Here is a 26,133-nt window from a genome sequence, read left to right on the forward strand (position 1 = left end):
TACAAAAAAAAAAAATACACCCCCAATTCAATTTTCAACTTCTAACTTTTCTTTGCTTGAGAGATTTACCCCATAAACTCACAAACACTTAAAAATAACTTTTTCAAACACCCCTTTGATTTGGAGGGTTGACCCACGTGTCATCGATTATAGATTTTTTATTATACTTTTATGTCATATATTGATTTCAGGAAAAAATTTAAGGACCCTTCTATGATTTTAGAAATATTTAAAAAAATCCTATGAAAATTCGAGTAACAATTACACCACCTATAATATAAAACAAAATTCAAAATATACCCTGATGCCAGGGTTGATAGTAAACGCGTGTTGACTATGAGATTGGTTTGAAAACTGCCTCTTTTTGATATTTTGGTCTAATATATATAATACGGTATATTATTATATCTAATATATATGATATACATATATAATTTAATAAATTTTAAAATAATATATAAATATGTATTAATACAATATTCTTTTAATTAAATTAATTAAAAAAAAAAAACAGCGACAATGCAGGGCCGATTCTAAGGCACAAGGCCGGTCGGGCGGCGGGTTGGTGGGGGAAGTGGAAGCTGGTCGTGCGGTGGATGGGGGAGGGGGGGTGAGGGGTTTTGATTATTATTTTTTAAATAATAATTTTACATTTATAAATTATAATAATATATATGTATCCAACATGTGATCCAACTTATTTTCTAAAGCACATAGAACTAAAAATCCCCAAAAAAATATCCAATTGGCATATCATTTATTTTTTAATTAAAAATTAAAATTTCGAACCACTAAAAGATTAAATTTCATCAATTTTAAAACTTAATGGACTTATAAAAAAGGGGCAATTAATGAATTAAAAAAATAATTTTTTATAAAATTTTAACTATATATAGTATAGATATATTTTAACAAGCCTAAGTTGATCAAGTTGACTAAGAGGGGTATTTTAGTCATTATCTCTAAAAAATAAATTTAAGTTGATGAGAGAGCGGTGTGAGTCATTGTTGATAACATAGGGGTAATCTTTCATATTTAAATTTTAATATATTTTCATGTAAAAAAGAATTTAACTCATTGATTTTATAATAACAAATGATTAGTATATTAAGAATGAATTGAGGTAGAATAGATGCGAAGGAGAGAATTAGCAACGGGAGGAAGATGCTTAGGAGCTAAGAAAAAGCAAGTTTTGAGGATGAGTGTTAAATGTGAATGATTCCACGTACTTGGAATTGCGTAAAAAGCACTCCTATTCCTAAACCCAACCTTACACCCTTTACAACTAAATTATTTAATTAAAAAGGATTATTCCTAATATCCTCATTCCTTTCCTTTAATTAAACAAAATCCAACAATACTAAAAAACAAAATGAATCTATATCAAGTCCAATCCATATGATCCAATCATTGGGCTGGTCTGGACCCAACTCATAATAGTTTAAAACAAAGAGCGTTGGGCCTGGCCCAAACTTGCCAAATATTCTTTTCTTTTTAATTTACTTATTTTATCGTGTTGGACTTTTGCTCACTGACATAGTATTTCAATGGATTTAATTAATTTTGATATTTAATACAACAAAATTGAATATTTACTTAATTTAAAATTATTCACTTAGTTGACCGTTATTCAATTTTTTTAATTTAAAATTACTAATAAATGTAATCAATTTTTAATATCTAAATTTGTCAAATAATACAAAAAAAAAAAACAGAAAAAAGAAAAAGAAAAACTACGTTCTGTGCTATGCCTCGATCCAATAATGCCTGAAGTTGCACGCTTATTGAATTGAATAGAAAAAGAGAGAGAAAACGTAAGTGGTGACAAAAGAATAATTTGAATATAAAACGTGCAACACCGACACGACCTTAAGACGTCAACTCTTATCACTTTACTATGAATTCTATATAGCAATCAAATCCCTAGTTTTTTAACATCCAAAACCCACTGTTCCAATTTCGGCTACCATTCCACCTTATAATTTCACATGGTATTTCATAAAAATAAAGATAAATTATATTGATATTTTTTTTAAATTAGATCAAATTATATAAATACTTATTATATTTTACAAAATACAGCTATATCCCTGAGAGGTGATTTTATAATATTTTTCAGGGAGTGTTTATATAAACTTTGCTTTTGAATAGGAAGTGTAGTTGTAATTACAATTATAATTTTAAGGAATATAATTATAATTTTACAAATATCAGGGAGTGCCAATGTAATTTATGCTAAAAAATTATGTCAAGAATGCAATTTCCCATGTATATTCAACTTGTCTTTTGTTTTTTCTTTCTTATGTCGCAAAAATGTGGTCTAATGTGTAACAATTGTTGTATTTCTCGTGACAAGATCAAAATGCACTCGAGCTATTTTGTAGCTATACAAATCTTTTTAATTTTTCCAATCTCCTCTCTTCCAAGGGCGTTAGGAGTATTTATACTGATACAAATATAGTTGTGACGGCTTGTATGAAAATACAATCTCGTCCTCCAATTAATTATGGTTGTTGTCTTATGGCCATGGGCAGCTTGGTAATTAGCTTACTAGGTTAAGAATATGTGGCCTTTTAAATTGAGAAAATAACTTGCTTTGTCCTTTGATATTTTTGCGTTGAACATGAATGATTGTCCAAACTGAGGGGAAGAAAGCATGGTTAATAGCTAGTAAGGATAGATACATGAGCATATCCTGAGGTTAGATCTAATAATATAATATTTTTTGTTCTTTGTGAAATTACAAGTATACCCCTTGAGAGGACGTAGATGTGCTGTACCTTAAGGATTTTTATGTAATTTTTTTAATAGGTGTTTTACGTAAATTATAATTAAAATTTGAAGGGGTGTACTAATAATTAGATTTAAATTCATTGGTTGTTGTTGCAATTTACTGTAACAGTAATTAATATAATTTCGCCATAATTATTGGCCGTTGCTTTAGTTTGTGAAGCCAAAAAATAGCAGCAAGTCAACAATTCCACAGGAATTAAAGAAACCTTATGAAAAAATACAATAATAAATAAATAATCAATATAAGTACCATCATCACAATTAATCCATTAAATAATATATGAATATATGTTATAATAGTTCGAATTAATAATATTTGGTTGACTCAAACACGGTAGTCATAAAACACGAGGAGTACGGACGCAAAGAAACAGAATTGAAATTAAATAGACAAAGACAAGAATAGAGCAAAGGCCAAAGACCACAAACATTGAAAATCCACACGGATTCTAATATATATATTCATGAAACCAAACCCCAATGATACTGTTGCATGCAGCTTCTACTAGTGGGATCCTTTGTTTGTCTTTTTGTTTTCAATTTTTAATTCTTGAAAATAATAATTAAAGTAAAAGTATATTTGTTCTTATTATTTTTATTAAAAATATATTAATTTAACATCATAATTTATTATAAAATTTTAATTTTATTAACTAATCCAATATATATTATCATTTTCATAAATATTTATACAAAATTGAATATACATATTTTTTATTCAAAATAAAAAACACAAACAAATAGGAGAAATTATTGTCATATGAATATTCTAATTAATTAATGTTGGCGTGCAATGATGTCATGCATGGCGTCATCAGCATACATTTCTTACATATATATTTACGGCTCTAGGTCTTGTGTAAGGGCAAAGTCAAGCAAGCCCCTTGGACATGTCAGTTTGTGAGTCACTTGGAATTGAAATTTAGGGTTTTATATGAGGGAAAATTCAAGAAACTTCTATGACTATTTCTCTTTTTTTTTTTTTTTTTAAATTTTATCATTTATTGAATCTTATTGTTCTCTAAATTTGAATGATCTAGTTATTACTAGAAACATATTTTTATCAATAAATCTCATGTGGGATTTATATGGTTTTAATGGAAAGATCTTTCTTCCCACCCGGAGTTCTAGCTTAGATTTCTTTTAGATATCCCCTTCCCACCGAACTCTTGGCTTAGCCCGGGTAGTTGTCTGGTCTGTCACTCATGAAAGTAAGAAGTTCGTCCTACGTCCTTGCTATCGTAGAATCAATCTCCCTTTCCCACACAACATCCAATCTCAAAAATTCGAGTTGAATTCCATCTTTCCCCGAATGAGATATGGATCCAACATCCATGTTAGTTCACAAAACACGATGGGTTATTGTGACCTTAATTACAGGATACGAGTTTCATATCTCACATTCATATTTTATGCATTCAATTTAATTGAAAACACACATAATCTAGAATCCGTAGTGAATTTGTTATGATTCTAATTGTAAAATACGAGACGTGAATTCAATATTCGTATTTTGCAGTCTATCTTGTCATAAGGGCATCGGATCCGCAAAAACGCAGTAGAATATTAAAAGACATAAAACTTAAATCCAACATTCACATTTTTAAGGTATTGGCATGGGATTTGTACCATATTACATTGTATTTACTACAATAGGGATGTGTTGAGATAGGTTTCCTTGAAATCATATTATTACAAAATCATATTTAATTGTTAACTCTACGACATAAATGCATGTTTCAATTTACATCAAGAAAAAAAAGAAACGTTGTCTCTCTATTTTATAGGGTAATAATATATATAAATAGGAGGAGTCAACAAGAAGAAATTAAAAGCGTGTCAAATTTGTCAACCTGTGGTGGTGAGCAAATTAGTAGCAAAAGTATCTCATCTTTTTCTAATGATTCAAACTACGTGGACAGTCTCCCATTGACTAATCATTTTACCAATAAAATCAAACAAAGATCTAACACTCAGACAACATACGGCCGACCAAAAATAGTGGGCTTTTTTTTTATATATATATAAAAAAAACCAAATTATTTTTTTATAAATCTGATGAAAAATTAATGACAAATAATGGATTATATATACCTGAACAAAAAATATTGCATGTAACTGTTCTATCAAACTTGCGATTTTGTATTTGTTCGTAAAATCTCAATTTTAATCATGAAATACTTTTAGAAAATATTAGTCAATTTTGTATGTGCTTAATTATGATGTGGTTTAAAGAATGTGAAATTCCACATTAAAAACTTTTGATAATGCAGAAGAAGAATATATATATCAATTTAATAAAATTAACTATATTATATATAATTAAAGAGCATTCTATTGATATTTTAATTTATTAGTATGTTATTTTTTATAGATTGAATAATTATTTTTTACTTCTCCACTCATAACTTTTAATAACTACCTTTTTATAGTTTTTTTTTTCTCATTCATTTTTATACCTCAAAAATAACATTAACAGTGCAAAATTAAAGGACTTGGAGCAGTAAATGAGACATAGATATGGTCGCATTTTATCTGAGTTTGTTATACTTTATTTTTTTTATATATATTTATTACTCCTTCTAAAAAGGACGACTCATGTATATATATATATATATATATATAGCTTTTTAATTAAATAAATAAATAATCTTTTTATGAAGGTATAACTTTTATTTTAATTAAAGTAGATTTAGCCCAATGAGGGATGACTTTTCAAGGAGGAATTTAAGTATCATATTAAAGATTCATATTGAATTAATTGACTTGTTTAAAGGGAGTTTCCAAAGCTCTTTTGTACGGAGAATTTGGATTAAAATATAATTTTATTAGTGTAAAAAGTCAATTTTGGAGACCTTTAGCAAAGATTTTTCTAGAAATAGCCGTTGATATATATGACATTATTAAAAGATGTTCGAGAAGAATGTGGATATTATTCCCACTTTATGTGAACTTATTAGAATGTTGGAAAAAACAACTTAATATCTATGATTTCATCAATAAGTTATAGAAAGTTGACAGAGAGTTTGTTTATAATTTTTTTGACTTAAATCGATTTATTTATACAATTCAAAAACATAAATTAAAAATTTAAAACATTCTTTTTAATTTATTTTTAATAATAAGACGATAAGAATTTATTTTACAGGCTCATACTGTACGTAAAACACTTCTTACCTACCAAGACATAAGTTACATTCTTAGACTATCCAAATATTTTATACTTGTCTTTTGGTTGGTCGTGAAATAATTAGGTACGGCCGTACAAGGATTGCAAAGAGCTTTTAAATATTTTCATTTGACAAACACAGCATGTTAGTGTTCTATTGCAGAGAATATTCCTCCCTCACTCTCTAATTTCATTTGGATTATGTCATAATATTCTTTCTGTCAAAACTTGTCCTAAAATTGTTTAAATTTATTGCAATTTTTCACTACCAATATGCTCAAAAACTAAACACCTACCGCGACTAGATCAAACGTTAGGAGACGACCATTGCTTGCCCATCCACCGTCGACATAAAATAATTACGGCATGTCTTTGATGAAATTCGAACTTGTGATATTTAAGTGAGAAGTCAGTGATTTAATCATTAAACCATTGTTGTCGGCTCTTGAATATTGAATTTTATATATATTTTAAATAAAAGACAGAAAGAGAGAGGAGATCAGTGTAACAATGCTGGTCAGGGAATCTTTCTATTTAAGCTGTAGGTATGTTCAAAAAATACAATTTTATCGTGATACAAAATGAATCAAATAACTCCTTAAATACACATTTAAATCATAGTTAAATTATGTCTACACTCTTAAAATTTGATCTAATTACAATATATTCAAGTTAGACTACCATTCCATGGTATCACTATGATCCAATTAATTTTGTAATTATTAATGTCATCGAGAACAATATATATATATATATACGTCTAATTTTATTTTATTTTTTTACCTTTTCAATTTTAACGTACCCAACTACTTGAATACGGAATGTCAAGAGTAGGACCAATCTAAGCTCAAAAAAATATATTCTGACTAATATTCAAAGCATTTCAGACGACAAACTCGGAAAACTCCAACACTCCATCTACTACTACTGGTTTTAGTCCTGTGCTCATAGTCACGGCGTCTTCTTCACAACCACTACATTTGTAATTTGGTCCCCCAATTTTCCTCAAATTTATGTCTTATGACTGTTCCATCATCCACTTCCACTACTACTAATTATATTTGTGACCAGACAACGTTGGATTTCGGGGCGTTGAATGTCAAACCCATGTGCTTAGGACCGACTAACTAAAGTACCATGCCTTTTGGAATTCTTCCTATCTTTGTTGCTAGATTTCCCCTAAACTAAATTATGAAAAATATTCATCCGAATTTAAATTAATTATATGATAAATATTATTATATTTTTGTAAGTGGTGAGTACAATGAAAGAGAATGAAAAAAAAAAAAAAAAACACCAAATGTAATCAGAGACATGCCTGTTTGGTTGAGTAGATATTACGGAATATATTGATCCCCTATTTTACATAATAACTAGTTTGGTCGATGTGTATCTCTAATAACCTGAAAATTCAATATTGCTAATATGATAAAGATTATTATGATACACAATTTTACTTTTATATGTATGGACTTATTCATCATATATTATTTGATTGCATTTAATTCTATCATTCCAATCGGACGGGGCTGTAATGGAAATTGTGAGTTTATATGAGTAATTAGAATACATAATTGTCAACCTAAAACCAAGGGGATTCATTCAATGTGGACACAGGTTGACCATTGGAACCGCCGTGGTCCAAAGAACATCAATCAACTTGCTCAAACTCTTTAATTAGGGTTTACTTAGATTTTGACTTTTTTTTTTGGATAAATTCTTTAATTACTACAACTTATTCTTTCTTTGTCATTGCACGGTCAAAATTGTATTCATTAAGGAAACTATTAATTACACTTTGTCTTTAAGCAAATGAGGGTTGGTAAGAAATTGATTTTCCATAACTGTGAATAAGAAATCCATTGCCAATTAACTTAAATAAGAAATAATAGTTTTTTTTATTTAATTAGGATTTGTTTATTGTATGTTGGTGTTATTGATGTAGACAAGTGTCCTACGTTGATCACAAATAAAGAGTTTGAGCGGCTTATAAAATCCAAATCCTCCTCTTTCTAGTAAGGTAGGACGAAATTGTGATGTTCATAAAAAGTTAGAGCGGACAATATCTCACACAAATTATGGATATTGATTAAGTCACAAATCGCATCACACATTACAGGATCATGAATACGTGTCAATTTAAATTAGACTGTAATCAATTTATTTATTTTTAAATGATAAAAATTACTTAATGCAATAGAAGAATGTAAATTTTAAACATATTATTATATATAGTAGAAATGAATACACATTAGGGTTGTACATAAGCCCTTTATCCAACCCATCCATTCATATCGAATCAAATCATCTGTAATCAGTAGGTTTTAATTTTTAACAAATAATAAAAATATTTAAATATTAAATTAAACCTGTTATGTTTTTTGGTGGGTGGCAGGCTGGTCGATCAACAGTGTAATAAATATTTTAAGAAATGAGTTTTATAAGCTCTCAAAATTATTCAGGAAAAGACAAATCAAAAGGAATTAAATATTTTTCATAGTGGATATAAAATAAGTTTTTATATTAAGTTTATTTAAATATGATCAATACCAGTTATTTATTATAATTTTAGTCCATAACCATCGAAAGAGTAGGCAATAATGATCATTTTCTAATGATGGATATCAATTCCAATAAAATTGAAATCATTCAAATTATTGGTTCCAAAAATCCGTTTTTGTAAAAGAGATAGAGATAATTAATTTTTAGAACCTATATTTGATCATTTAAAATTATTTTTAAATTTAAAAACAACTTATATATATATTTACTTATTTTTTAGTATTTGAATGTATTAATAATATATTAATTGTATTTATTGAAAAAAATTGCAAATATACTTATATATATATATATATATAGGGTGATAGCCAAGTAAGTGCAATAATGAAGAATTACACGTGCTTCATATGTCCTAAAATTCCTCATAGAATAGAGAAGATTCATCACCCTTAATTTCTCTTTTTAAAAGAGAATAAACCTTAATTATTCACCAAACAGTGATTCATAAAGTAAAACAAAAAGGGCCAACCATTTAACCTAATTAGAGAAACTGAAGTCTATGATCAAGAAATCATCAATTCGGATCCTATCAACATATGGATATTAGTATATTGTGATAATAATTATTTATATTAATTATACATATTTAATATTGATATAATTAACCTATGTTAATTATTGATAATTGAAATTCGTTATATAATTGGTGCAGTTGATGTACCAAAAAGAAGAAAAGGATAAAAAAGAGAAAAACCTCAAAGGATCTAAAATTATAAATCCAGCCAAGTGAATTTATGAGCGTACGTACAAATCTTAAAACATAATGCACAACCCTTCTAAGCGTCTAATTTTAATTAGGGTTAACGTGGATCCATTTATTTTGGATTATACAAACCGATTATTTTTGAAGTAATAACTAAAAATATAGCAAAAAAATTGTCGTTTCCAAACACTTTTAGGTTATGCGTACATATACCATTACACTATAAGTTTTATTTATCATCAATATTTATAAAAATTTTATAATTAATCATTATAAAGAGTTCCTTTCGTCTGAAATAGAGTTTTATTTTTTTAAAAATATAGGATGTGGGTCGACTTCTAAATTTATAGAGTGCATGCATAAAATATGGTTGAAAAAATTATTTTATTGATGCGAATAAACTAAGGCCAAAAAATCCAGTCACATTTTAAATACATGATATATTACAATGATCTTTCCTGAAATTTGGCATAATTATGAATATCCCTTATTGTTTGAAAAATTATAAATAACACCTCAATTTAACAGTCGTATAACAATTTGTCCAATCTGTTAGATTTTCATTCATTTTTTGTGGTGATTTGACCAAAATGCCCTTGTAGATTAAAAACTATAATTTTATTTATTTTTGATTTTTTTTTAATTTTTTATGGACTATGTTAATATTTCTTTTTATAATTTTTTTAAAATTTTTTCATCCACCCCATTTGATTTTTTATAAGTTTTTAAAAAATAAAAAAATTATTGTAAGAGCAAAGTTGACAACTTCATACTTTCATTCAAAGATTACATAATTTTATCAAATATTAGGGGCATTTATATTTTTCAAACAATAAGAAGATATTTATAATTATGTTAAACTTGAAGAGAGTTTATTATAATTTACCGGCAGATTATTGTCAGCCAAAAGTCCCTTTTTACCAATGATTTGAATGCCTATTTATACTACTCATGGTATTTACTAGATGGATGTAAAAGCCACATTTACCCCTCAATCAACTATCTTTATATGGACAATATGTTTTTTCCATGATCAATTTAGTAAATACATACAATCATAAAAATGTGCGGTCCTATTTTCTTTCCTTAAAGTGTCTCTTTTTTGTTCAATATCTTTTTCCTCCAATTAATTTTGCGAATTTGTTATGTTTTTTTGTAAAATTATTTTTTCTTTTTTTTAGAAAAACACATTTTCACATTTTAAAGGCTCAAACACCGGAAAAAAAAAAACCCCCTTAAAATCTTGTTACATACCAAACAAACCCAAATGTAAACTTACATAAAATGATAAATCTTTATTTATTTAAAAAAAACACTGATATTGCATATTTTTCATAATAGTTGTAGATGAGGAGTTTGAGCAACTTATAAAGTCTAAGGCGTCTCATCTCTCTAACATAGCGTCTTAATAGGACAAATAATATGGTTGATCATCCCTATTATTAGATTGAAGATAGAACAAACAATACCTAATATAACACGACATCGATCGAATCGCAAGACACATAAAATATTTTTTAGTCCTAACTAATTGTGCATGCATGCACTATATAAATTTTTGACAAGAGTCAACTAAAGATAAGATGAGACAAAAAAGTAATTATAGGTAGAAAAGAAAAAAAGACAAGAAAGGAGTTGGTGCACAAAGACCAAATGTGGAATTCATGTCAATTTTCAAACTACTTTAACATCCCTAATTTCTTCCTTCCTAAAACTCCAAAACCGGCAGCCATTGGGTAGTTTTACAATATCCAACCCTCACTCAAATCACACCAATTAATCAAACAATTTCTCTTTAATCATACGTCTGCATCATCTCGTGATGGTGGACCAGCCAAGTTTGACACGTCTTCATGGTTCATTGCATTTGGTCCCATTGGATTATGCACACATCAAACTTTTCTTTGAATTGGATCAAGTGGGATGCCAGATTTCTGTTGAGAGACAGTACTGTGATTCGTGTGAAATACGTAGAAAAAAGTTGGTCCGAATTAGGGTTTGATTGGTAAGAATTAAGGAAATGTGTGTGTGTGTGTTGGACTAGAAGAAAAGGTGCAAGTACACATGATATTCATGTGGGATCTCATTCTAGAACACCTATTGTCCTATTGCTAGAGTGATGATCATGGTATATGTCTAAATCATGCACACTTCAAATCTTGATTTGTTTTGTTTGGCTGAATTCAAAGTTATGGTAAATGGAATTGCGAGTGCAATCTACACAAAATGTGATTCATCCTTACCAATAATGGGGCCAATATATACCTTAATATTTTGTGTGTTATGGGATCATGATTGGAATTGTAGGACTCCTCGCCTAGTAATTTGCTTTTCACAATTTCCCAATATTTTAAATGCATATATATGTTTCCAATATATTGATTGTTTATAATTAATTTTGTAAGATTTTAATTAAATAATATATATAATCATGTCATAAATATGAAATTCAGCATTTATATAAAATTATCATCAATACTTAATAGCCAATGACATTAACAAAATATAATTAACCAAATTTATATCTATTAAAAAAAAGGAATATATAAATAGAATGAAGACTTAACATCAACTTTAGAACTGTATTATTTTGGAAATTGAAGGGATGGAATTTGTATAAAAGTGGAGAAAGGTGATAAATGTGTTATAATCTATATATGTTTAGAACAATATTGTTTTCAACTTAAAATGAGATATATAGTTTCATTAATAATTTGGTTAAGAATAATAAAGCTCACCCAAACACCTTAATAATCAAACATGTTTGAAGCTGTAAAAACTTGTAAAAAATACTCATTAGAAGAATATCTTCATATAGAAACTTGTAAAAATTAATCCCTCTCTCTCTCTCTCTCTATATATATATATATAATATTTGCTGGTGGGTCAAAATTGTGTTACTTTTATAATGAAACAATAAGGGAGTGCGTACTTAAAACACAAGTATTATACAAATTTACTCGTCACTCATATATTAATTCAAATTAACAACATAATTAATCAAAAGCGTTTAGTAGGATTAGACATTTATCAATTCAAATAATTTATTATTTCATAATTATCGTCATTAATCTTCTATATATATTTTTACATGTTTAATTACATCCAGCATCAATATATATATGTATATATTGATAAATAAATTAAGAGAGAAGCGCGTAAATTAATAATTTGAATCCAATAGAAAAAAATGATTGGAATGTGGAAAATGCGCGTAAACGTGTGACAGCACAGTGTAATATGTAATACTCCACCATATAATATTACACACTATATAATTATTAGTATTGGGTTGTAATGAAAAAGACATGAAGAAGAGAGAATGGTCAAACGTAGGGAGTTCAAATATATATAGAAGAATGACGCAAGAGAAGGTACGTTCTCTTCTTCTTCCCAAAAGCCAAAGGTGGGCGTGACTTTGACCTAATTCTCAAGAGAATTTCAATCCCCCAACTTCTCCAAAGTCTCCACCTCCCTTTTCTTTCTTATTATTATTCTACTTCTTTTCTTTGTTTTTTAACCAAAAAAAAAAAGAATAAATAATTAATTAATCCCCTAAATCTTTCTATTAGTATTTTTTCATTAAATATACATATTTTACTCTAAAAATAGTAGAGTATTAATTAATAGTTTATGAAAACAATTAATGAGACATATTTTCTAATAAACCGACCAAGGTTTTACTTTTCTTGCCAACGCCCACCAATACCATGCTGTCTGTCTCCAATATTTTTATTTTATGTATTTATAGAAAATAGTGTCCAGAAGCAGATCATTCCAATTTACAGCTCCGAGGGCCATTATTTTATCTCCTCCACTCCCATCTTCCTCCTTACCTTCCTACAACTTGTGGTCCCTCTCTCTCTCTCTCCTCTCCTCTCTTCTCTCCACACAGACACATATATATATATACACATAATTGATGTATCTTATCTTCATTTAGTAGTGCAAGCTGCAAGAACATCGTGCACATTGGAAAACACAGGTGAAGAAGAAGAACCTTGAAGAGATTGTTTAGATTGCAAGAAGTAGAAGTCATCATGGAATTCACTAGTCTGCTGAATACTACTTCACTTGATCTTAATGTCAAACCTCTCAGATTTCTCGACGATGCTCCTTCACCGGTACGTTTACTCATCCATCTTTTCTATAGCCCAATGCGCAATTTCACTGGATGAAGCGTCTCATAAGTCTTCAAACTTTTGGTTTCAGAAACAAGAATTGGAGAGCACTTCCATTGAGTTGGGCAGACATGTGACTATGAGACAAGAGGTTAACAATTGTTCCGTCATTCTTTCACACACAACACACACTAGAGTTTCTTGACGTCAGTGTGGGAGTGTATATATATGTGTCTGTGTGTGTGACGGTTTTTTTTCTGTAATTTTCCCTCAGAGAAGTGCTTTGATAGAGGAGCTGAATAGGGTGAGTGCTGAGAACAAGAAGCTGACAGAACTGCTAACGGTGATGTGTGAGAACTACACTGAACTGAGAAACCAATTAATGGAGCAAACAAGCAAGAATCTTGGAGTAGTGGATAACATTAACACAGCAGCATCAAGTAAGAGGAAAGCTGAAAGTAGCATCAACAACAACAACAACAGGACGACAAACATTGGCCCTTCAGAGAGCAGCTCTAGTGATGAAGATTCGTCCAAGAAACCAAGGGAAGAGCACATCAAGGCAAAGATTTCAAGGGTTTACGTTAGGACGGAAGCATCCGATACAAGCCTTGTGAGTCCAGAATTAATTGAACTTAGTACTACTACTATAAGGAAGTTGATTGGTTTTTTCTTGTACTGAAAGACTGTGTCGTGTCCAAATTGTTACAGATAGTTAAGGATGGCTATCAATGGAGGAAATATGGGCAGAAGGTTACCAGAGACAACCCTTGTCCAAGAGCTTACTTCAAATGCTCCTTTGCTCCTACCTGTCCTGTCAAGAAGAAGGTTAGAATTTCAAGCTTCAGTTATCAGTTACTGTCCAAGAAACACTTAAAACCAGAACCCAAATTCTAGTCAATAACATAAAATGTTAGAAGTAATTATATGTCCGAAAATGGGGTCTGAGTATACTTGATCATAAACTGCAGAATCAAGAAAACTTCTTGTAGCGGAAATATAATAAAGAAAACAGAATATTAGTGAATTGAGTTGTCTCTTCCTAGTTCTCAAACAAATTTCTCGATTCCTGTTTCAGGTTCAAAGAAGTGTAGAAGATCAATCAATTGTGGTTGCAACTTATGAAGGGGAACACAACCATCCTCACCCCACAAAACCGGAGACGACATCAGGATCCAACAGGAGCTTGACTCTAGGCACTGTGCCATGCTCCACGTCTATCAGCTCATCTGGGCCAACGATAACTCTTGATCTCACAAAACCAAAGCCAAGTCATGATGAAATGACGAGTTTAAGAGACAAAATTGATGCACCAGAAATACCGAAGTATCTTGTGGAGCAGATGGCTTCTATCTTAACCAAAGATCCCAATTTCAAAGCAGCCTTCGCAGCTGCTATTTCTGGAAAGTTTTTGCAACAAAGTAATTAGTCAGAAAAATGGCAGTTATGTATGTTTGGAGCTTCATCAGTGATTGGGAGCTTCAAGTGAAGCAGACGGTGCAAGTTCAAGTCACTCTGGATTGGTATTCTTAGCAAGAATGAAAAGAAGTGGGAACAAATTTTGTCTTTGTGCCTGAACGCAAACTGCGGATATCAAGCTTGTGGAATTGTATGTCTGGCCTAATTCAGACAATCAAGGGAACAAGGAAATTGAAAGTTTGTAATTGATGTGAGAGGCGTAAGCCTAGCTGTATCAACAACAATCAAGTGAATCCAGAGGGAAAAAGAAATAGTTGGAAAGAGTAGTATAGGGAAACTCCATCGCAATTGGTCTAGCATAGATTTTTCACTTGTGAATTCGGTTTATGATTTAAAAGAAAGTTGATTAAGCCAAAGATTCCACATGGAAGTGTGCCAAATCTTCAGCTAATTCAGTTGTTTATTATGTGTCAAACAGTCATACAATATTGTTTAAACTAGTGGATATACAAGAACATGTACGGAAATCTTGGGGAATAACGAAAACAAATGGGCAATACAGAGCGCAGGGGAACGCACAAAAAGTTGCAACAATTTAAGGTAGTCCGAGAATGTGAAAAGCATTGAGGGTGTAAGTCCGTGCATCTTTGCCTTAAAAAATGATACTATTTCCGAAACCTCTACTTTCTTGGCTTTCAAAGATTACGAGACGATCAAGACCTCCAATTAACAGAAGATGAGCATGCTTGCTATACGCATGCAGAAAACTAATGAGATCTGCTAACTAAAAGGATATAGTCCGAAATGCTCCTTCTCTCTCTCCTCTCTCTGTCTGTCTGTAATATGGTAAACAGATTGAAGCAAGAATCACGAGTGATTGATCCTCATAAATAAGATTATCCTCTACATCTCAAGCGCTATGATGCAATCTACAAGAAAAGAACAAAATAATTTATAAAGATTTGTACATAGAACTTATGTCAGCAATAAGCCGATCCAAACTACCCCTTCACATAATAGATTACAGATCATCAAAGTTAATGCCCAAAGAAGTACTTACTACCTGGACAAGTTCAAATCATCAATATCTCTAACTAACTCCAACTCTCTGAGATCTTCGGGTGGATTCTCTTCATTATTGGACGTAATGCCCTCATTCTTATCCCTCAAGTCACCCGCAGCTATACAATCCTGGTATCTGAAACAATTGATGAGATGGTCATTTGTAATTCCAGCCACTTGCATAAATGAGTAGACAACTGTTGGACCAACTCCTCGAAGTCCCCTTCTAACAAGGTCTTTGCTTATGGTGTCTGCTTTTGATGTCTTGATTGGAACTTGCCGAGGATAGCGGAAATTACCAACTATAGGCTTGTAGTTAACAAAACCCCAAATGTATTTGTCAAAAGACCCAACCTCATCTATTATCTGCACAAGTAAAGCAGACGAATATCAGATGAATGATTAAATATTTATGGAATCATCTATGTTTACAACTCTTGATTTTTCTTACTATCTTTGTATTCCTAGATAAAGATAACTTAACCATGTGGTCGAGTTACCAGTTGAATATGACCCAAAATTTACTCTTAATTAGAGCTAGAATGCTAGATGATAAATCTTTTCTGAATGTCTCCGTACCTAATGATTTAAATTTTCATTCCAAGTGCGCAGTGTGCTAATGAAATTGCTAGAAGCATTCATCTTTGAGGAAGCACTCCCAACACTTTATTTGAGACATCAGTAATCAGAGATTAAAAATTCGTAAACACAGCAACTTGAAATTAGCTTGGCCATATCCACTTATATTAACTTCCGTTCAAATGGAAAGTGGCTGCACAAGCCTTCTTTAAGAAAAGGGTACAAGTAGTAGTGAAGAAAGTCGCGTATTTCAGCAAACTATGCATAGTGCAAATGCAACTAATTATTTACCTATAAGGGATGCAAAATTCAATAAAATAAGGAACTCATTGCATACCTTACAGATTTGACGTGCATTTTCAATAATTGCTCGCAGCTTTAGTTCAGAGAGAAGAGAGCTTGCAGGACTCCCTTGTGTAGCAATTTTCTTGTCATTTAATTTTGAGACAGCAATTGGATCAAAGTCCAGAAAAACATCTCTGCATTCCAACACATGCAGAAACAATCAGCGTCCAGGAAAAGCTTGTGAATAGTATGAAATTCTCGTGAATCGTGATAGTTTAAAAGCTACACACAATACAAGAGCAATGCTAAGATACCTGAATATAGGCCTTTTGCTAAGAATGACAGGCCATGTTAGTTCAGCCAACGCAGTAGAAAAGCTAAGCAGCTCGAAAAGTTTCCTGCAAATTGTCAGAAGCATAGAAATGAACACTGAGGAAATCATAAAATAGATATCAACTACTATTAAACCAAAAGCAGTATAAGTAAACCGAGCAGGACAAAATACATATTACATACTTGTCATCATGGACAGGAAGTCCCCATTCTTCATCATGGAAAGCGGCATATGATGGGTCTTTTGGAAATGAAAAAACAATTAGTAGATGGAATTACAAATGCAGTTGCATATGCATTTAGAGAAGTCATATGCACAAAAAATGGACTGCTAATCACCAACATATATTACGGAAGATATTAGAATTAGATGTAAAGCACAGTTTAATATCAAATGGTGAAACTGTTTTCATTCAATATGACTGAGTTCACACACCATCTGTGGTTTGCAGCATCAGAGAAATACTCAAGAATGGTGACATCATACAGCATGGGAAGGTGGAAGGTGGCTAGGAAGCATTCTGCTGCCCCATTGCAGTTACACTCACTCACTCAAACACCTATAGCTCATGGTAGGAAAAAACTCTTTCTCTATTACATCCATCAAAGACAATTATGAAGGACAAGTACATAAATTAATTGAAATACTGTGGACAGAATTCTCTCTAGTACTTGGAAGGATATCATACTCAAAAGGATGAGAACAGAAAAACTACATTAATATTTGATTTGGCTTCAGTACTGCGCCATTTATGACTTCTGCGACCAGCCATCCATCTAAAACTCAAAGTTAGCAACAACTAATTTTAATATTATTTCCAAGTACTGGAAAAGTTACTCGATCTCCTTAGAGTTAACAGAGAAAACAGAAATTTACACAACTGAATAAGATAAAAAACCAGAAAACATTCTCAAAACATGCAAACGTAGAGCACAAGACCAAAGTGCCTGACATGCTGTGGTTAAAAGCCAAGGTTTTCCTGATCCTGACTTGTTTTGTGTTGAAAGCCAATAAGGAGGTCTTAGATAGTTACCAAGTGGCACAAGATTATGGAGGGGCTACTGACTTCCCGATTTTCATGAAAACATCAGAATCCTATAGCTTTTCTAGTCTCAATATATGTAAGTTAGCAATTAGTATGGATATTGGTTTATAGGTGTATCCTTTATCTTACTTTTTTGGTCCTCCTTTGCATGGTAGAGGCATCAAGAAAACATATAATTTGGAGATCCAGAATGACAGGTGCCCATGTAAAAGGGAAGTCATAAATTTTGGGGGGCTAACTAATCTAAATATTGAAGGTTGAAATGTTTATAAGGCATCTTCTTCATGAACCTGGGAACTGTTTTAATCCCCTTGTTCATATTTGGAATCTTTTTGTCACTTTCAGATCACATTCAGTCAGTAACATCTGCCACTAGCTTGGAATGTTGGTTGGACCTGCATCATTGGTGCATTGACAAACATACACTTACTAAGCATTTCATGTATGTAACAGGAACTACTGGTCCATGAAGAGATCCTCATCCACATAGAAACCTACTAGACAACATCATGCTCATTGAAACCCTGACTTTCAGATCTCAAAAGAGAAACAATCTTATTCATATATATGCTGTGCTTTTTTTGATGTTGATCCATTCAGAAAGACAGGATTCCTAGAAAAGCAGAAGAACACAATATTCTAAAGTAGCGTGTCTCACCAACCTCATTCTCCTCTCTCAATAATTAATGCTGTCAGTTTTCTAATAACTAATAGGTATTAAAGAATCCCTATGAGGAACGTAGAAATTGCTTGTTTTTTAAAGTAAAATAAATCCATTTCACATATTGTCTTGAATGGACAAACAACCACATCTTCTGTAGACTAATTAATTGGCCAGCTGAGGAAACACATAACAAGAAAGATTTTTGCTAAACTATAGTTGCTTCTATATTTCTTGACCCAGAAAACTGCAGAATATACACCAAATTATTATCATAGGACAGATTCACCAGTGACTTGCTCGTCTACGATCTAGATCACAGCATATCAAGAAATGTCACTACCTAACACTTTAAAAACAGATGATAAACAGTGAATTCCAGCAACAAAATGCCAAAGCAGAGCCAATTGATTTACTAATCCAGATCACAAACAGCATCAATAAATTCCAGATTATCCTACCATTATGAACCAAACACATCTGTGACATACATTGGATATCCACTGAAGACCTTCATGCTAAACACCTAAAATTGATCATCCAATAGATCATAAATTTTCTCTACCATTCCAAGAAGCACGTTAAAGACATACCAGTATTGGAAGTCACCCAAGCACACCTTTTCTTAACCAAAGAACCATCGCACTCTATACCCTCACTCTCACCCCCAACACTTTTCCCATTTCCCGCCATTTTCTCAATTCTCTCGCCTTTCGGGCTAAATTGCTGTTTCTTCTTTAGAGGTGGAGTAGAAGTCCCAGTCCGCCGGCCGATCCTCCCTGTTGATGCCCTACTGTGCGAAGAATCCGTCGAAGCATCTGAAGAACACGAAGCATTCAGCGACAAATTCGGCTGCCGCTGCCTCAGAATCGAGGCTGCACTGCTTGCATTCCTCCTAAAACCCACCGGAGACGGGATTTTCTCCGTCGTAATTTCCGGCGAATGCAACGTCGCCGGGGGCTTCTTCCCCTTGTCCGCCTCGGGGGACTGTCGTGTCTTTTCACTCTTCGGCTTCAGAATCGGCTTCCTCAATTCCACGGATCTGGCCTTATTTCCCGTAGGTCCCAGCACAGGTCTATCCTCCGGTTCGGCGAAGTTCATCGATTGCACCATCGGCGGTCCAGACATTATCACAACTAGTGTTAGGGTTTCCCGACGCTCCACAAGCCAGCAAAAATTTCAAAATGAACATTGCGTAAAGTAAATTAGGGCTTTTCGAGTGAGGTCCGGGAAGTGCATTGTGGTATGCTGGGTACCAAGAGTAGGAAAATCAGTACCCCAGAGAGCGAACCGCGAACAGCATTAGCATTCAGAGAACTACAACGTAGAGTAACGGCGGATGGGAGTGGCCGCGCAGCCCCTGCCGACTAGAACAACAGTTGCAGCAGTTGATCAACGGCGGCCAATTATGGATGTTTCTAGAGAGAGAGAAAAGCGAGGGAGAGAGAGAGAAGTAGGTAAGTGAAGTTCATTTGTGTAGAAAGAGTGAGCTGAAGAGTAACCATTAAATGCCTGCCACCTCAGGGAAGGCAACCTATTACTATTTTTCTTTTTATTTAATTTCTTTATTATATCTTCAATTTTTATAAAAGATAATTGCATAAAATCATCCAGTGTTTTCGTTTATCTCCAAAGAACTACCCACTATTTTGTAAATAATCTAAAAGCCCCCTCTATTTTTAAAAATTAAGCTCACATCCCTTAAACTTTTTTTGATTTTTCCATTTTGTCCTTTTGATTGAATAATATGAAATCGTCTATTGACTTTTCAGATTTACCTTTTTATTGAGGGAGAAAACGAGAGACCATTCTTCTAGGGTTTTCAAATTGTGCTAGGTTGTAGAATTTTTATGAAAATCAACAAAAGTTGGTATGGTCATCTAGTTTATTGACAAAAACAAGGATGAAAGATGAAGATTTTGTACCATTTATGGCCTGAACAACATTCAAGGTAATTTGGTTTATAGTTTTCTTTGTCTAATCTTATCTCTTTCTTTGTTAGATGATAGAACTGATTTTGTTTGTTTTATTTTTCTTTGGAGGCAAAGATTGTTCCCAAGTTTTGGGGGCTGAGGAAGCACTGGAAAAAGGTGTGTATTTTGGTTGTATTGTTAAATGTTTCTCCCTACACTCCTTTAACTGTTTTTTGTGTTTTGTTTTCCAAATAGCAATCCTAAATTTTCAATAAAACTGCATTGCACTTTTTATTTGGTTTTGAGTTATAACTAAAAATCGTAGAAAAATCGCAACGTTTCGTTAAATATATAATTATTCTATAAAAGGACTATTGAATTTATATATAGGTATATATATTGATATTTTAATTTTAGCACCACATGAGCTAATTTAAATTATTTAAAATCAACTCAGTCTATCTAACTTTATTGTATTTTTAAACCCATTCATGTATCTATACATAAATACGTAAATATATAGTGTCATATTTTCAAGAATTTTCATTCCCTAATTTCATTATCGAATATAATCTCATTTATTGTTTAATATTATCAATTTGTCCTTATAAAATAAAGTGTGAAATATATTTTTGTTGTCGTTATTTTATTTTTTCTATGGCATTAGTTATTTTATTTTTTGCAATTTTTGAAGTTGCTAAAAAGTGGTTTTGTGTCAAACAATCCGCATCCATTTACTAAATATAATGCCCTGAATGTTTAATTCGTTTGAGTGTTAATTCAAATCAATCATTTTCTAACTTTTAATCGTATCATTTACCCTACAAGTCTACAACAAATTCTCATATTGCTTTAATTACACACGTTTTTATATAATTTCACGATACAAAAATTATGATCGAATTTCATTCCAACTCAGTTTTCACTGCATCTTACAACACAGTCCACAAACCCTCTTTTTTTTTTTCTTCTCCTTTTTCTTTTGGTTACATAAAATTGGGTAGAGCTTCGATCACCACCACAAGTCAAGGCATGATACCAAAATTACATTCAATGACTCATTTCTTGAATCGGCCGACGTTATTGATTATACCAACTAAAAGTACGTTCTAAAGATCGTTCTAACGAAACGAACAAAATTTTGTGGGCATACATGAGAAAGGGACCGAAAGAACTAGGAAAAAGATTGGAATTACCTGATGCTAAACTCAAGAGAGTGGCTTTGCACGAGTCGAGGGGTCTTCCTTTGACTCAACTTTCATCATAAACATGTAGCCAAGAACCCAGAGGATAATGTATAGAAAGGGAACCCAATGAAGACAAGCGAGAAGGCTCATGATGCTTCCAATGTACTGAGGATCACTGATCACTCCAAAGGGAAACTCCGTCACCCATGGAATGTTTTTCCCGAAACGAATGCCATAGTAAGTTCCTGACTCTCCCAGCAGCTGGTAGACCCTGCACCAGAAATTGCGTTTGTCATATTCGGACAAGAACGTGTCCAGACAGTCAAAATGTCATCATGCAAAGTAAAAGATTCTCCCCATTAAGCATCATATCCCTTCTCTGTAAAGATGGTAGTGCATCTATTAGTTTTGAAAGTTCTGTTCTGTGATTATAAGAGGAGGGAGAAGAGATTTATGTTTTCTTCCTACTTCCTTTGAAATATCCAACCACACGAAATTTTGTCTGTGAAGACGTTTGGGTTGCAGAAGTGACATGAAGATGATACTGAAATCCTAAGTGAAAAAAAATGGATAGAAATACAAGGAAGAAGCATATAAGACTGCTTTTGTTGCTCATAGAGTGTAAGAATACTAACACGACAATGAAATTAGACGTCCCTTTCATCCATTTATTATTATTTAGTTCATCATAGTTTCTAAGAAATGATGCTAAGCAAGGACTGCACAATGCCACCAAAAGGAATAGGCTAGACAAATCAAAGTTCAATGGAGGATCATTATCTTCGCTTTTGGCCCCTCATCCATCTCTTAACTAGGGCTGAAAAACGAACCAAGTTACTTGATAGCCTAAGCAAATAAAGCAAACATGACTACTTTTTTTCTTCATTTGATAAGATATGACGCTCGACCTTGGTTAGTTAAAGAAAATGACAAAGTATGTGTGAAAGTGTCAAGCTACTTGAGCCGGATTTATCATGAAAATTCTCTTGAGCTCTATTCAGTTAAAAATCAAACCAAACACAAAGACAAGATAATGGTTCCAAACCAAGCTTGAAAAATACTTTGTTCTGGTTGGATCAATTCGAACATTTACAGCCCTATTTATACCTATCAACATGTTCTAAGTGCTTCACGTTTTCCAGGGAAGAACAACTTTTCCCTAGCATTCATTGATTTTAGCAGGACTCTCTCCACAAACACAGGGTCATTCCAATGGTCCCACAAACATAAGATTAGCTGAAATTTCAATCAGCTCACAGCTAAAATAGAGGGTATTACCAGCTAACATGCACTTTCCTTTATTGCAGAGTCCAACAAGCGTACTATTTTCAGGTCATGTCCATCCATCAATTGTGAGGGAAAAGGGAGATAAGTCCTACATAACCAACGCACCAAAATTAAAGTAACCCCATACAAGATTACACCACCGCTAGTGGTAAAAATGATTAATTATCCACTTGAACACAGAGAGTTCAAACTTTACCAAGATCTCACAGCTTGACACTTTATGCGGATGTAATATAGATTGACGGGTCACCGGCGTTGATCTATTGGAAACTGGACTTACATTCCTCTTGTGTTCCCAATCGCCACTTTATATGGGTGTATTATGGATTGACAATAACTTGCGCTGATCTAGTGGAAACTTGAGTTAACATTCCTAGAATGTTGGTCAGGCTGCTAAGATGATAAGTTGGGCAAATGTTTCTTGGCGATAGAACACTTCATGGTGCTATATTCTCTTAGCTGAGGTAATCAAAACGAGTTTACTTGAACCTAAACTTTTGACTATCACAAGAAATACCTAATACAAGACTATCAAAATCTTCTACTTGCCCAAAAGCAAAACTCACCCAAATGCAGAATCCCTGATCCCAAACCAAACGCATCACCAAAACCAAGAACCAAGGCACCCCAAGAGTTCAAAAAACTTTAAAAGGGTTCTCTCAAGATCCAAAACCCAAGAAAAACACTCCAAACACACCCATATTCCCATAAACACCCACACAAGTAGAGCAACAGAAGTAGTGCTCCAGACCTGAAGTTAAGGAACTGCCCAAAAAGGAAGAGCGGCCAGAAGTAGAGCGGCGGGGGCCAAGAAAGAGTGGAGACCGAGAAGAGCGCTATGAACTGGGCAAGCTTGAGGAAATGCGACACCAGCGCCATGACTCTGCAGGGGTCACGCCCTCGCCCACACAGATCAACCCATGATTGTGGATTATTCCAAAGAAAATAGTAAAACGGGAATGGCGAAATCACTCCTAAGCATGCCCATATTCCCATTTTGATTTTGCTTCTTCTTCTTCTTCTTCTTCTCTTTGCAGAAAAGTCTGGACTTGGGGCAGCAGCGGTCGATTCACTGTATATGTGTTTGATGGACAGATGTGGGTTGCGATGGTTTGATCCAACAATTGGGCTTCTACCAGTTGCGATTCGGATGCACGCTTTGCTCATTGGTTAATTTATGTAATTTAAGCCCAATTCAACAGTATTTTGTGGGGTAATTTAGGACAAATTTATGTTTTTCAATATAAATTCGATCACCTATATAATTTATATTAGTATTTTATAATAATTTATATACTATAAATTTATTTTTCTATAGATATATTAACAAAAATATTAAAATTACTGGCATTGGATTTTTGTATCATCAATCGTTGGAAGGTGTTATGACAAACACACAAGTGGGCTATAAAATTCCTTAGAAGCAAGTCCAAACTTGTGTAGTGTAATTGGGGCAAATCAGCCCAGTATGTCCTATCTATAAATGGTTTGGGCTTTCTCATCATTGGACCTGATTTATAAAAATTACTCGTCTCAACAAAAACATTCCGACAATCAAATTAATAGTACTGACCATATGTAAGTTGGATACCCAACCAAATTAATAGTACGACAACCAGGTATTTTTGTTTAAGCTTTCGTATTATACTCATCATGTTTACTAAAATTAATTAATCCAAAATTAATACCCAATTAAGCAACCATTAGATCAAATTAAACCTAAGTAGAAAGAGAGTTTAAATGATACATGCTTTGACACATAAGTAAACAACAAAGGCATACAATGGCACGTGTCGCAACATCAAAGGAATCTTCTTCTAGCCATCAATCTGTTCGAATCCGATTATTTTGAATCTACGCATCAATAAAAAGATACAACTTTTTAACCTGTTCAGTAAATAGTCTTGGGGCCAAATGGGTATTAGAAATTTACCCACATTAGCATGAAATCCTTAGCTGTATTACACAACACACACACACACCCAAAAAAAAAAAAGAAAAAGGTGAAAGCTTTTACCATGAAGAACAAATGAAGTGAAAAGTTTTAACCGGATAGTGATTTTTCATGAAAGAAAAAGTAAAAAAGTAGGTTAAAGGGCAGAAAGAAGATGATTAGAATGGTAGGCCCATGCTCAAATATTCCCTTTCCTTTGCTGATGGAATGGCCCTACCTCCATCAATCTTCCATGTTCCTTTGTTCCCATATCTTCTATTATGAATATTTCTTAGTTTTTTTTCTAATAAGTTTTATTTTGTTTTTCTTCATTCTTTACTAATATAATTTTGATACAAAGTTAGACATACCAAATCTTCTCAGAATTACACATTTATTATCTTCCAAAACCAAAGAAAAATACTTCAGAAACGCTTTATAAAGGGTTCTTGAATTTCTAAAGTACCTTTTTTAGAGTGATCTGATAGAAAATTACTAGTACTTAATTCAATATTAATCGAAAAAATTCGTTTCGATTAATTTGTTGAGCGTAATGAGCCAAATGTGATGTAGTATTTCATTTCATAAGGCCTTGAAACTTGGCCTGACTTGGCTGATGAGTAAAAATATTTTTAAAAAAAAAAAGAAGAAGAAGAAGATTAAGCTACTGAAGTTGCTCGTGTATTGGACTCGTCCCAGCTCAACTTGGTAAATGATTAAATTAAATTCAAATGCTATCAGAATTGTGTTTTGACATATCATGAAAATATATTAAAAGTATGGAAAGAACACAATTGTAAGGCACAAGATTCACGTGGTTCGAAAAATTCTCTTGCATTAACAGTTGTTGATAATGATCTCTATCATAATAGTTTTACGTGAAATGCAATAAAACTAGACCCAATACCTATTTATTCTAACTAGAGTGGCTAAAAGTATCACAAAATTATAATTTTACTCCACAATAGATATGTCTGAATACAATGTTGGAGCATGCCACATTCCCAGGATCGCATCACTAGATATTGGGAGGATATGTGGTCGTATATTTCAACCTCGATCAGATTGTATCAATTAGTT

The 26,133-nt window shown here is 32.5% G+C and overlaps 3 protein-coding genes across 4 annotated transcripts; 1 reads left to right on the forward strand and 2 right to left on the reverse strand.

Annotated features, from left to right (window-relative positions):
* The first annotated feature begins 13,144 nt into the window (after positions 1–13,144).
* WRKY40 (WRKY DNA-binding protein 40) lies at positions 13,145–15,192 on the forward strand. The gene is made up of 5 exons (XM_011084080.3): positions 13,145–13,351; positions 13,440–13,499; positions 13,623–13,961; positions 14,060–14,176; positions 14,427–15,192. The coding sequence occupies exons 1-5, from the start codon at positions 13,268–13,270 to the stop codon at positions 14,775–14,777; spliced, it is 951 nt and encodes a 316-aa protein (XP_011082382.1). The 5' UTR covers positions 13,145–13,267; the 3' UTR covers positions 14,778–15,192.
* A 430-nt stretch (positions 15,193–15,622) lies between these two features.
* On the reverse strand, positions 15,623–20,189 carry LOC105165174 (uncharacterized). Of its 2 annotated transcripts, XM_011084093.3 has the most exons (6): positions 19,327–20,189; positions 17,210–17,267; positions 17,008–17,091; positions 16,746–16,887; positions 15,831–16,195; positions 15,623–15,696 (listed from the first exon to the last, which is right to left on the reverse strand). In XM_011084093.3, exons 1-6 carry the CDS (start codon positions 19,859–19,861, stop codon positions 15,678–15,680), a joined length of 1,203 nt encoding a protein of 400 aa, XP_011082395.2. In that variant the 5' UTR covers positions 19,862–20,189; the 3' UTR covers positions 15,623–15,677. The 2 variants fall into 2 exon arrangements, with proteins under 2 accessions (XP_011082395.2, XP_088736057.1); XM_088879931.1 differs by having other exon boundaries at positions 15,623–16,195; positions 19,327–20,188.
* A 1,333-nt stretch (positions 20,190–21,522) lies between these two features.
* PLMT (phospholipid N-methyltransferase) lies at positions 21,523–24,276 on the reverse strand. The gene is made up of 2 exons (XM_088877571.1): positions 23,872–24,276; positions 21,523–22,104 (listed from the first exon to the last, which is right to left on the reverse strand). Exons 1-2 carry the CDS (start codon positions 24,114–24,116, stop codon positions 21,855–21,857), a joined length of 495 nt encoding a protein of 164 aa, XP_088733697.1. The 5' UTR covers positions 24,117–24,276; the 3' UTR covers positions 21,523–21,854.
* Positions 24,277–26,133: the final 1,857 nt, after the last annotated feature.

Source organism: Sesamum indicum, linkage group LG1, assembly GCF_026168435.1.
Source record: "Sesamum indicum cultivar Baizhima isolate 11 linkage group LG1, ASM2616843v1, whole genome shotgun sequence".
NCBI lineage: Eukaryota > Viridiplantae > Streptophyta > Magnoliopsida > Lamiales > Pedaliaceae > Sesamum > Sesamum indicum.

Coding starts and splice junctions, on each gene's coding strand:
- WRKY40 (XM_011084080.3), top strand. CDS start 13,268: ATGGAATTCACTAGTCTGCTGAATACTACTTCACTTGATCTTAATGTC. Junction 13,352..13,439: donor TCGACGATGCTCCTTCACCG/GTACGTTTACTC, acceptor TTTTGGTTTCAG/AAACAAGAATTGGAGAGCAC. Junction 13,500..13,622: donor ATGTGACTATGAGACAAGAG/GTTAACAATTGT, acceptor ATTTTCCCTCAG/AGAAGTGCTTTGATAGAGGA.
- LOC105165174 (XM_011084093.3), bottom strand. CDS start 19,861: ATGTCTGGACCGCCGATGGTGCAATCGATGAACTTCGCCGAACCGGAG. Junction 17,092..17,209: donor CTTCCTGTCCATGATGACAA/GTATGTAATATG, acceptor GACAATTTGCAG/GAAACTTTTCGAGCTGCTTA. Junction 16,888..17,007: donor AGCAAAAGGCCTATATTCAG/GTATCTTAGCAT, acceptor GTTGGAATGCAG/AGATGTTTTTCTGGACTTTG.
- PLMT (XM_088877571.1), bottom strand. CDS start 24,116: ATGGGAATATGGGCATGCTTAGGAGTGATTTCGCCATTCCCGTTTTAC. Junction 22,105..23,871: donor GGGCAGTTCCTTAACTTCAG/GTCTGGAGCACT, acceptor TTTCTGGTGCAG/GGTCTACCAGCTGCTGGGAG.